This window comes from Sorex araneus, chromosome 3, assembly GCF_027595985.1.
Source record: "Sorex araneus isolate mSorAra2 chromosome 3, mSorAra2.pri, whole genome shotgun sequence".
Lineage (NCBI taxonomy): Eukaryota > Metazoa > Chordata > Mammalia > Eulipotyphla > Soricidae > Sorex > Sorex araneus.
This window is the reverse complement of record NC_073304.1, coordinates 218,352,256-218,365,277: the sequence shown is the minus strand read 5'-3', so window position 1 is coordinate 218,365,277 and position 13,022 is coordinate 218,352,256. Positions and strand designations below refer to the sequence as shown.

The following is a 13,022-nucleotide window of genomic DNA, read 5'->3' as shown; positions in this document are numbered from 1 at the left end:
ATGGCGTGCTGCACCACCAGCGGCTGTGGACTCCCCAGCAGCACCACCACCACTGGACCCTGTGTCTCCAGCTGTTGTAAACCTGCCTGCTCTACAACCGGCTGCGGTAAGCCCACCTGCTGTATCACCAGCTGTGGTAAGCCTGCCTGCTGCACGACCAGCTGCGGCACTGGCGGAAGTGCTGGCAGTGGCCAGAAGGGAGGCTCAGGAGCTGCCTGCTGCCGTACCAGGTGGTACCGCCCTGACTGCTGCGTGAACTTCACCTGCCTGCCCCCCTGCTGTGTGGCCAGCTGCACGCCCCCAACATGCTGCCAGCTGCACTATGTCCAGTACTCTTGCTGCCGCCCATCCTACTGTGGACAGTCCAGCTGCCGCCCATCCTACTGTGGACAGTCCAGCTGCCGCCCAGCCTGCTGCAAGCCTGCCAGCTCTCAGCCTACCTGCTCCCAGCCCAGCTGCCCCCAACCCAGCTGCCCCCAACCCGCTGACTCCAAGCCCAGCTGCCCCCAACCCGCTGACTCCAAGCCCAGCTGCTCCCAACCCGCTGACTCCAAGTCCAGCTGCTCCCAACCCGCTGACTCTAAGCCCAGCTGCTCCCAACCCACTGACTCTAAGCCCAGCTGCTCCCAGCCCACTGACTCCAAGCCCAGCTGCTCCCAACCCACTGACTCCAAGCCCACCAGCAATGAGCCAGCTGCTAAACGCTAAACTGATTAACTTTAAGTTGTCGAGTTTTAACTGATAGCTAAATCCATGAACTAACTATCACTTTAGCCATCCCTGGACCACTAACAAGACATTCAATTTCTACTTGACTTTTGGGAAGTCACCAAATATCTGTACCTCACAGACCTATCAGATTCCATTCAATACTAGAAAGTCCTTGCTAGGCCTCTCCACTAAGGCCACTAAAATAAAAATTTGACCTAAGAACTAGCAAAGCCAGTTTTTCCCTGACAGCCTTCAATAGGCATCTGATCCTACACTTCATGGCTCAGGGCTCCCAGTGCCTTAGAAGAACCATTTGTCTATCTCTGATTCAATTGCTGCCTATACGTCACCATTCTGCAGACCACACTTCCAATGAAAGGAGAATAATAAGTAAAGAGCCAATAAAAGGTAGATACTTGGTTCAGCAAACGAATTTCTTTTCTTCATTGAGTGTGTTCATGATGATATCTCACACGTATCTTCTTCAACCATGGCAGGGCCTTCTGGTCCAGTGGAGGTTAATCCACATTTGAAATAGACAGTATAGGTGGTTTTAGGAGTCTCAGGAACCCCAGAGGTGGTGCAGTTCTATGATCACACCCACACCTCACACTGTGCTCTCACAGCCAGAAGTTTCTATAAGTGTCAGGATCTCTGAATTAGAGGGAAATATGACTTAGTTTTCCATATTTGTTGGAGTGATGTTGTTTTGTTTTTATTTGGCGGTGGGGGAGGGGCATCTATGGTTGTGCTTGGGACTGACTCTTGGCATTGTGCTCAAGAATGACTCCTGAAGGGACTTGGGGGACCATATGGGGTGCTGGAGATCAAACTAGGATCAGCTATATGCAAGGCAAGTGCCTTACCCCCTCTACTATCTCTCCAGCCCAAGAGTAATGCTCTTTCAGAGAATTTTAGATAGAGGTAATGAACACTAATAAATCCCCTACTTCACATTGTCTTGTCACTGTCACTGTCATCCCATTGTTCATCAATTTGCTCGAGTAGGCACCAGTAACGTCTCCATTGTGAGACTTGTTGTTACTGTTTTTGGCATATTAAATATGCCACGGGTAGCTTGCCAGGCTCTGCCGTGCGAGCGGAATACTCTAGGTAGCTTGCCAGGCTCTCTGAGAAGGACAGAGGAATCGAACCCGGGTCGGCCACGTGCAAGGCCTACCCGCTGTGCTATGAGTACAAGGGTTGCGTCTTGTGGAGTAAACCCAAATAATCTTAACTTGAAGATCATGATAAAAAAAGTATCTCTTAATTAGAGTTAGACAGAGGATTCATTTGGATGAAGGATATACAAAAAAGTATCTTTCTAAGGGCTGGAGAGATAATACAGGAGGTAAGGCATTTGCCTTGCATGCCTCTAACCCTGTTTCAATCCTTAGCACTGCATAGAGTTCCCTGAGCACTATGAGTTACTTTTTTAAAAAAAAGAGCCAGGAACAACCTTTGAGCACTACACTGGTGTTTCTCTAAAACAAAAACAAACAGAAATTTTAATATATTTCCAGATTCTGAGGACAATGAATATTTTGTTCTATTTTTAATGAACAGGGTTTTAAATATCTTTGTTTGTTGTGGATGGGGTTTCCTAAGTGGTGTTTAGGGGCCTTGAAGGCAATATCTAGCAATTCTTGGCCCACTGGGCTGGATGGTTCAAATGATAGAACCCTATGGTATGTGTTTGGTCCAGGACCAAACACAGGACCAGGAATCAACCTGTGTGCATCTTAACCCCCATTAAAATCACTAGTTTTGAATGTTTACTTAACAAACACATTTATTATACATATACATGGGTGTATATGTAGTATAGTTTATTGTATACAATGAGTATATATATAAATTTTATATAAACTATATAATGAATTGATATAAATGTAAACATAAGTATCTTGGAATGCTCCCTAAATTTGCATGATTCTTAGAAAAAATGGTTATTTTTTATAACCATTTATAAATTATAACCATTTATAATTAATATAACCATTATATTAACTCATAGATTTGAAGGACTTAAAACCAGAGATACAAAGAATATTTTATTTTTAAGTAGAATTAATTAAAATTGTGATACTTTATTCATGATATTTATTTGCATAATGAAAAAAGTCAGAAAGCATGAATAAAGGATAATGTTTAAGGAAAGATCAGTTTTCCTAAATATGTCCTTAAACAATGCTTTTATTCCTTTATGCTTTCCTACCATTATCTCCTGTTGGGAAGAATATAAATACAATAAGATCACAAGTGATTCTTATAAAATGCAGTCAGGCGTTTGTTGTTACCAAACACAGCTTACGTCTCATCCCTCCCCCCCCCCCCCCCGTTTTCTGCTCAACATTTACTGAGAGTCTACAGGGGAGATGGTGTAGATGCACTAGGCCATGTTAACCCTGCCAGGCAGACCTTGCCCTTAGGGAAGAAATGATCAGGTAGCACAATGGATGACTTCAACATTGGGGATGACTGAGCAATCATCTTATTTTTAAGGTGAACAAACCAATGTTCAAAGGAATTAAGTGACTTAGGTTGCACAGTCACTTAAAGGTAGAGCCAGTTTGAGAAGCTTATTGACTTAATTGACTTGGTTCTCAGTTAAGAATTTTTTGCCCCTATATCATATGATGATGTGCAATTGCCAAAAGTTGCACCCACTTAAAGTCCTTTCAGCTTAAATTTATGTGATTTAAAAAAATTCTAAAGCACAAACTAAAAACTATTCAAGTTTTAGTCATGAGGGCAGGGGGGAGGAGAGGGTGACTTTATACTGTGTATTATGGTCACACTCCAGAATATTACATAGGGGTAGAAGAATGGGCGATATGCATAGGATAGGCAACAAGTTGATAACCTGAATTAAGTGAGTAAGTCCATAGAAACACACAACCTTTCATAAACTGAATCATGAAAACATGGAAAATTTGAGAGCATCTATAATTAACAAGGAGATTGAGTCAGTAGTAATTTTTTAAAGCCCTCTCAACAACAACAAAATCCTTCCAATACCAGATTTTATTGGTGAATTATATCAGACATTTTTTAATTTTATTGAATCACCATGAGATATAGTTACAAGTTTTCATGTTTGAGTTACAATCACACAATGATCAAACACCCATCCCTTCACCAGTGCACATTCCCCATCCCCTGTATAACCCCCCTCTTACTGCCTCCATGGCAAACAATATTCCGAATACTCTCTCTACTTTGGGGCATTATAGTTTGTAATACAGATATAGAGAGATTATCATGTTTGGTCCTTTATCTACTTTCAGCACATATTTCCCATCCCGACCAATTCCTCCAACCCTGATTTTCTTAGTGATCCCTTCTCTATTCCAGCTGCCTTCTCCCCTCTCTCTGCTCATGAGGCAGGCTTCCAACTATGGAGCAATCTTCCTGGCCCTTGTAGCTATTGTCCTTGGGTGTCAGGCTCATGTTATCTTATTTTATACTCCACAAATGAGTGCAGCCTTTCTATGTCTGTCCCTCTCTTTCAAAAGAAACAGTGATCAAAATACAGAGAGAGCCCACAGAATGGGAAAGAATATTTACCCAGTATCATCTGATAAGGGATTAATATCCAGGATATACAAGACACTAGTAGAATTGTACAAGAAAAAAACCCTCCAACCCCATCAAAACATGGGGAGAAGAAATGAACAGAAGCTTCCTCAAAAAGAAATACAAATGGCCAAAAGGCACACGAAAAATGTTTCGCATCACTAGTCATCAGGGAGATGCAAATCAAAACAACAATGAGATATCATCTCACACACAGAGACTGGCACACATTCAAAAGAACAAAAGCAACCGGTGATGGCATGGATGTGGGGAAATGGGATGCTCTTTCACTGTTGGTGGGAATGCCGACTGGTCCAGCCTTTCCGGAAAACAATATGGACAGTCCAGTATGATCCCTAGCACCTCATATGGTTCCCTGAACACTGCCAGGAGTGATTCCTGAGTGCAGAGCCAGGAGTAAGCCCTGTGCATTGCTGATTGTGACCCCAACCTCCATCCCTACCCCATTCCCTCCACCCATAAAGAAAGTCACACTTCCATACAAATTCCATGAGGTCTGTATTGTCTTTATATCAAAGCTGGACAAAGATGCTACAAGAAAATATTACAGGCCAATAACCCTGGTAAAAAAGTCATGAATGTATATTTTTTCAATGAAGATCTAGAGAGATACACTCTAGAACTTGAAAAGATTCTCAATATCATCATTTTTTAATCAAAGTGCAAATCAAACAGTACACAGGCATAAAGTGTACAAAGTGCAAATCAAACAGTACAATGGCATACTGTAACCTCCCGTCCATTGCAATATATATACTTTAAAAAAAACTAAAAACACATGACAAGAACTTGGACAAACTGAAACTTTGATATACTGTTGGTTAGAAAATAAAATGGTATAGATGCTATGGGAAAATAATTGCAGTACTCAAAGAACAAGAAATAGAATGCTATTAGATCCAGTCATTCTGCTTCTAGGTGTATTTCCCAAAGAACTGAAGGCATGTCTTTGAAGATATATTTCTGCAATCATATTTATGACAACATTTTCACAATAGCTGAAAGTTGGAAGTAATCCACTCTTTATTAATGTATGAATAGACTTTTATAAGTGACATATATACATTGAAATATTATTCCATCTAAAAATAAAGAAATTATGTATGTATACATACATATATGTATATAATAGATATATGTCTATTTTTATATGTATGAGTACATATGTCACCAAATTTCTTATTTCATATATATAATTATATATATCAGGGAGAAAGGTGTCAAAAAGTATTCACCAAATTGTTAATATTATCTGAGTGGCAGTTTAAGAAGCCATCTGTGTTTTGTGGAAAAAGGTAAAATATTCAATTTCCTTTATACTCTGGTGTACTGTTTGACTTGTTGAAGTATGTAGGTACAACTAGAATATATGTTTAGATGAGCCAGGAAAATTATCGCTAGGCAAAAGTTATTAAGGGTTACAACTGAGATTATTACATTGGTGCCTGAAGACATTGATGATAGAAACTGAAGGATCCCATAAGCTGCATAAACTGATCATAGAAAAGTAAACTTCACTGGGATTTTGATTAATCAGATGGTAGTTCACTGTATCACTGTGTTACTGTCATCCCGTTGCTCATCCATTTGCTTGAGCGGGAACCAGTAACGTCTCCATTATGAGACTTGTTGTTACCATTTTTTGGTGTTTTTTTTTTTTTGCATATAGAATGTGCCATGGGTAGCTTGCCAAGCTCTGCCATACCGGCGAGATACTCTGGTAGCTTGCTGGGCTCTCAGAGAGGGACAGAGGAATTGAACCAGGGTTGGCTGCATACAAGGCAAACCCCTACCCACTGTGCTATCGCTCCAGTCCCAGATGCTAGTTCATCAAATGGTTTTTTTTTATAACACAAATGCTAGTCATTCGAACTTTGTACAATTTGTTTATGAACTTCAGTTCAGTGATCAATTAGGAAGAAAATATTCAGCTTAGATAAACTTTGCCTATAGGCTATTAAAGGACAAGCATGACATTGTAAGTCAGGGAGATGGTTGACCCAAGTCGAATCTGCCATGTGACTTGAAGAAAGATGTGCCACTGTGATTGGCTTCTGTATGAGCCTTCACTTGATCCATGAGCAAAGAAAAAACAAAGTAAGAGTTAATTAAACAATGACCAAAGCTGGCTACTGAGATGCTATTTATAATTTTCTAAACAACTCAGATGTCGGCCAATCAGAGATTGACTTTGCAAATGGTATCAAGGAAAAGATGCTAAATGTTAAGGAAATACACAGGTCCAAGGATTGTATAAAAGGCCACAGGCAAAAGGCTAAGCCAAAACTCAAAAACCTCTTTTAACCACTCAACTCTCAAATCAAGTCCTCTCACCATGGCCTGCTGCACGACTAGCTTCTGTGGATTCCCCAGCTGCTCCACTGGTGGTTCCTGTGGTTCCAGCTGTTGCCAGCCCAGCTGCTGCCAGCCCAGCTGCTGCCCAACTAGCTGCTGCCAGTCCAGCTGCTGCCCAACCAGCTGCTGCCAGCCCAGCTGCTGCCCAACCAGCTGCTGCCAACCATCCTGCTGCCCAACAAGCTGCTGTTCCTCCGGCGGCTGTGGGTCTGGCTTTGGCACTGGTGGTGGCCAGGGGGGAAGCGGTGGAGCCATGACCTGCCGCGTCAGGTGGTGCCGCCCTGACTGCCGCGTGGAGGGTACCTGCCTGCCCCCCTGCTGTGTGGCCAGCTGCACTCCCCCAACCTGCTGCCAGCTGCACCATGCCCAGGCCTCCTGCTGCCGCCCATCCTACTGTGGACAGTCCTGCTGCCGCCCAGCCTGCTGCTGTTGCCGCTGCCCAACCAGCTTCTGCGAGCCCAGCTGCTGCCAGCCCAGCTGCTGCCAGCCCAGCTGCTGCCAGCCCAGCTGCTGTGAGTCCAGCTGCTGCCAGCCCAGCTGCTGTGAGCCCAGCTGCTGTGAGCCCAGCTGCTGCCAGCCCAGCTGCTGTGAGCCCACCTGCTGCTGTTGAGCCCACCTGTTAAAAGCAAGGTTGCTGCATCCTTAAGAATGATAGAAAAAAATCACCGCAAAACTTCATGAATCTCTGCAGAAGCCTTTAGTTTTGCTTGGATGAGAAGGATCCAGTAGTTTGCAAACTGCTAAGAAATAAGGAAAGTCAAGAGACTCTCTTAGATCCTCTGAATTAGTTCACTAAGAACAACCCAGTAAGTCCAGCATCTGAGATTCAGCCTCACAGGACGGAGTAGTTCTTCATTTTAGTGACATCTCCGATTTCCTCCCTATCTTTTGCTCCTGCTATTTCAAATAAAATATTTAAATGAGCAAAGAAAATGTGTTATTTTCATATTTTAAACTTCTTTTTAAAAAATGTCCATCTTTGGTTGGAATCAAAAAGAATATATTTGACAATAATAATAAGGCATAACTATAAATTCTAAACCTACAGGATTTAGTACAAATTACACTTGGCTTAAATTTAAAAACATAATAAATGCTCCATGCACTAAATAATCTGTGTAGCTATTCAGTATTTACCTGATCTAGTCAATTCTAATGAAGCTTAGCAAAATAAAACCACTTTCAGTTATTTTCAGGTTCATCTAAGCAATGAAATTTTTACCTAGTAAACTCCAATTCTAAATATCATTCCATCATTATTTAGATGCTATGCATGCCCAGTATCTAAATAAATTGTATTACCTATCAAATAAACTTCAAAATATCTATCTGATATTGTCAGATACTACTTCTAAGTATATTAAGCTTTCATTCTTGTGCATTAGGCTAGTATATTATTCCTACTGGCCCCAAAATTCTTCTCTAAGCTTCAACTCCCAACAGTAGGGGTGTCTCACATTTAAATAAGTAGAGCAAACAACCTTGGAAATATCTAAAAGGGCGTACTAACAGCATTTTCCAGACTCAGAGTTCTAACATTAGATATTTGGAATGCCTAAATATATTGGAAAATTTTGCAATTTTGTACCTTGAAACCCAATTGAAAGGTGTTTGCTTAGGAAGTTAACAAAATCTAGAACAAAAATTACTTCTTGCCACTTAATTTTTTAATTTTTCATTAGCTATTTAAATGTGAAGTACAAACTACAGAATAAAAATAATAGAACTACTGAAGGAAATTATTTTTCAATTATTTAGACTTTTAGTTCTTACCTTATTTAATTGCTGGCAGTAATAGTTCACATGCAATGCAGTTCAGAGAAGAATAAAGTGCTATCCATGACTTCTTCAAATGGCCATAACTCCAAGTTGTTTTTACATGAGTCTAGTCCAACTACTGAATAGGGAAAAATACTTCTACCTTTTCCTAGGTTCTCTTGAAGAAGAGCTCCTTCAGGAGAGCTTCTATACTGCAGCTTGAACATTCTATTTAATCATTAATAAGTGCTCAGGCGTTCATGAATCATGCCTTTTACTCCACCCATTTAAATCAGATTCAATAAGCATTTATAAGGTTATACCAGGAGCTAAGAACTTTGCTGGGTATCTTTATATATTCTCTGTCCCTTAGTTTGAACACACAAAGGAATCTTTTTGCCTGAAACACTACATATTTTTACATATTTTGAATTCATTGAAATTAAAGGAACAAATGATCATTTGATTTGATGTTTGAGTAAATGAGTTGGAAGCTTGGGGTGGGGGGAGGGGCACATTTGTCAGTGCTCAGGGCTTACTCCTGGCTTTGTGGTTAGGGATCACAACTGGCATTGACTGGGGACCCTATGTGCTACCAAAGATCAAATGTAAACCCTGTATTATCTCTCTATCCTGAGTTGGAAGCTTTTACTTATAGATGATCAAAGTTATCTTTCAATTCTGGGATGCCCTGATTCCCTAAGTCCAAAAGGATTCTCTATATCCAAAACAGAAAAAAATAAGGAGTTAAAAATAAGAACACAAGTGCCTTAGTCTTTGCTTTCCACGCAGAGGGCCGTGTAGAGTAACTACCTATACAAAATGAGGGTGCTGACGTGGACTAAAAATGGGAGATGCTTTGAACATGGGAAACCACAAACATGTTCCAAAGAGCAAAGGACTGACATGAGGAGTCTCTGTGAAACTATAAAACAGTCATTTCTAAATGCTTGCCCATAATGTGTCATAAGTACGTCAACGTAAGCCAATCAGAAAACCACTAAAGAACAAATTTACACCAAAAACAAGGAAGATATGTAAAGAATTTTATAAATAGCAGCCGGCGCAGATATATAAAAGGCCCGACATGGAAGACACCACCAAAACTCAGGAACTCCTGCAAGCATCTCAGCTCTCAGCCCAACTCCGGACACCATGGCCTGTTGTACCACTAGCTTCTGTGGATTTCCCAGCTGCTCCACTGGGGGCACCTGTGGCTCCAGCTGCTGCCAGCCCAGCTGCTGCCCAACCAGCTGCTGCCAGCCCAGCTGCTGCTCATCTGGCTGTTGTCAGCCCAGCTGCTGCTCCTCCGGCGGCTGTGGGTCTGGCTTTGGCACTGGTGGTGGCCAGGGGGGAAGCGGTGGAGCCATGACCTGCCGCGTCAGGTGGTGCCGCCCTGACTGCCGCGTGGAGGACACTTGCCTGCCCCCCTGCTGTGTGGCCAGCTGCACCCCCCCAACCTGCTGCCAGCTGCACCATGCCCAGGCCTCCTGCTGCCGCCCATCCTACTGTGGACAGTCCTGCTGCCGCCCAGCCTGCTGCTGCTGCCGCTGCCCGACCAGCTTCTGTGAGCCCTGCTGCTGAAAGCCATGCTGCTAATTTTCGGTTGCCCAGGACACAGTGGCTCTGAATAAGTTATTTCTTTAACCACCTCGGGGCCACTAAAAAGTTTTCAGACTTCCAATTGATTTCGTGTGGTGAGGATCGTTAAATACGGAAAGCTTATCATTATGATTTCTATCGTTCTATAGTGAATACCTGTTCCTCGGCTACAGGCATAGGGATGCTGCAAATCCACCTGCTGACTGTGAAATTGCAGTAGCTGTACTCTTGTGTCCCCCTTTTTTCTGAAGAACTGGGAATCTCTGGCATGTCATGGAATTTATCCCTCAGAACTATCATCCTAAATTTTCCCTGTTCATGATCTATTTTAAGCTTTTGTTTACCTGAGCATTTTTTTTCCAACATCAAAGGCATCAGAGTCTAGTCATTCTTCAGATGTTTGCTGAAGATAATAGAAGCTCTTCAACATTTAGGTTCTTAAAATTAGGTTGGATTTTTCCATATTTCAACATCTGAGTCCATCCCTGCTTGTTTTTAAATAATAATCTTGCCTGTTGGCAATTTTAATATCTTTGAGTGTTTCTATCCTATCTTATTAAATGTTATATACTGGGCAAATTAATCATGGTCTCTGTTTTCATTGGCTCATCAAATGGATTTGTTACTTATAATTTAAGGGTGGACTCCGCACTAGGCTGTTTTCACTTGGGGCACCCCAGAGGGAGGTGGGTGAGAACTCTCCTTACCCCAAGGGACCCAGCCCCTGCAGACGGCCTCCACTACCCAACTGCCGCCCCACACTCCAGGCTGCTTTCCGGACCACGCGGCTGACACATTATTAGACACTTCCTACCCATTTTCCATAATTACCACACCACATTTGATGGAGTTCAGACAGTAGGCAACAAATCATAGAAAGTAATATATATATAAACACACACATACTTCTCGAAGAGCCTGGTAAGCTACCGAGGGTATCCCGCCTGCATGGGCAGAGCCTAGCAAGCTACCCGTGTCATATTCAATATGCCAAAAACAGTAACAATAAGTCTCATTCCCCTGACCCTGAAAGAGCCTCCAATCATTGGGAAAGACGAGTAAGGAGAAGCTGCTAAAATCCCACGGCTGGGAGGAATAGAGACGCTACTGGTGCCCAGTTGAGTAACTCAACAAACAACGGGATGACAGTGATACAGTGATACAGTGAATTTAGGGATAACTACCTATGAACTGCGGTGGCGGAATATTGACACTTTAGTGTTGGGTTTGATGGTAATTATTGTACACCAAAAACTCATAAATATCTACACTCTTATAAGCTAATTGTATTTCCTCAACAAAAAGAAAATGTTTCCAGTTTTACAATGAGAAAACAAATTACTATTTAAAGTGTCTGAAAATAGCTACATACAATGTGATGGGATAATTCTTCATTAGTTGGCAGAATTCCTCTCAGGGCTATAGATCCTTTAGTCAATTTCAATTTTCCTTAATAATTCAGCTTGCACAATAGGTATACCCCCAAGGGACATGCATATCAACAAAGGCGTCAGAAAAGCCTGTGAAATATTTCATCTGAGACAAAAAGCGAACAGTGTAGAGTTACCAAATCACCCAATCCTGGGTTGGGCTACTTTCCTGTGAAGACCAATGAAATGTCTGGGTGTCATGTCTACATGGACTCAAAGGAAGGTGGCACAGGAGCCAGACAGAACAGAGAGATGGATCAGAAAGCAAAGCCTTAAGAATTTGCAGAGATTGTAGAGAGTTTTAGGATGGTTACTGCTGTGAACAGTACTGCCTTGTTTATATGGTTCTGAGGAAGACAGAAGGATTATTAATAGGCTTTTGAAAAGGAAGAGTTCATATCAGGACCAGCTGGCAACATCAGAGGAGGCTTAATAGTAAGGGAATGTTTGAAGTGGGTCTTCAAGGTTACTCTAATGAAAGGGAAAGCGTGGGTAGAAAGGAATCCAACTACACTTCTATTTGAATCACGAAAATCCAAAGCAATTGCAATGCTGAAGGAGGAAGCCTGTTTTCCCTTTGCAGCTGCCATGAGCAGCCCCATTTTTCACTGCTACCATCAAACATTTTTTTCACTGCTACCATCATACATTGTTTTTTTTTACTTCCTATGAATTCTTGGACTCTTTCTGATAAACAGCAGTTAATAATTGTCCAACAGCATTAAATTCTGCCCCAGATATTAGGTTCACTGGATGCTTCAGACCTAAGACAAATAGCCAGATTTGATTCTTGCTGTTTGATTCTTGCTGAAGCAGGCAGGCAGGTAGATAGAGAAGCCCTCACATCCTCCCACCCCACCCCCAATCCCCATGCAACCCAGCAATGAGTTCTTGAGAAATAGTAAAACCAATTATTTCTCAGGCTGTCAGGACCCACCTTGTGAACACAGGAACTAAGGCCTGATAGGACCTTTACCTGGAGCAGCACAAACCCAGAAAAGACAGGACCGCCTCAGAGAGAAGCTCTAGCAAGAACAAAGGCCAGGAAAGGAGTATCAAAGACCATCAGTCACATCTACCCCATTGGCAACCACCCTAGCAATTGACTTTTACTTAGGTAGAAAGGCCCACGCTTGGGAGAAACCCTACAAAAGCCAACCTGAACAAAGGAAGCAAACGCATGTGCTACCCAAACTCATGTGCTGCTTGTGCCCATGTGGCCAAGCAAATGTGTTGCCCTCTTGAGATGTGGACTTTCATATCTAATGCTGGATGTGTATTGAGGCTCCCCCTCCACTCTGGAGAAGTCCATGTTGTCTCTTAAATAAATTCTCTCCCCGCCCCCCCCCCCTCTCTCTCCTTCCCTTCCTCAAAACTTCTTAAATAAAATCTGTTCACTGCTTGTCTCACCCAAAATTCTTTTTTTTATGTTGTGAGAAAAAGGCAGGGACCGGTTAGGCCTGGTTAAGGTCTAGAAATAACTTCTTTTCCCTGCAGAGAGCAAGGCTCACAGTTCTAGATTTGCCCAGACATTCCCAGGTAGCAGGGCAGAGGTAGGTAGAGAAA

General features: G+C 42.3%; 3 protein-coding genes across 3 annotated transcripts; all 3 read left to right on the top strand.

Moving 5' to 3' along the window:
• Positions 1–708, top strand: LOC129403519 (keratin-associated protein 9-3-like). Its single transcript, XM_055132242.1, has one exon. The coding sequence runs from the start codon at positions 1–3 to the stop codon at positions 706–708; it is 708 nt and encodes a 235-aa protein (XP_054988217.1).
• Positions 709–6,646: 5,938 nt separating this feature from the next.
• LOC105943009 (keratin-associated protein 1-1-like) lies at positions 6,647–7,276 on the top strand. Its single transcript, XM_012932743.2, has one exon. It carries the CDS (start codon positions 6,647–6,649, stop codon positions 7,274–7,276), a length of 630 nt encoding a protein of 209 aa, XP_012788197.2.
• A 2,303-nt stretch (positions 7,277–9,579) lies between these two features.
• Positions 9,580–10,008, top strand: LOC129403518 (keratin-associated protein 9-3-like). Its single transcript, XM_055132240.1, has one exon. It carries the CDS (start codon positions 9,580–9,582, stop codon positions 10,006–10,008), a length of 429 nt encoding a protein of 142 aa, XP_054988215.1.
• The last annotated feature ends 3,014 nt before the right edge of the window (positions 10,009–13,022 follow it).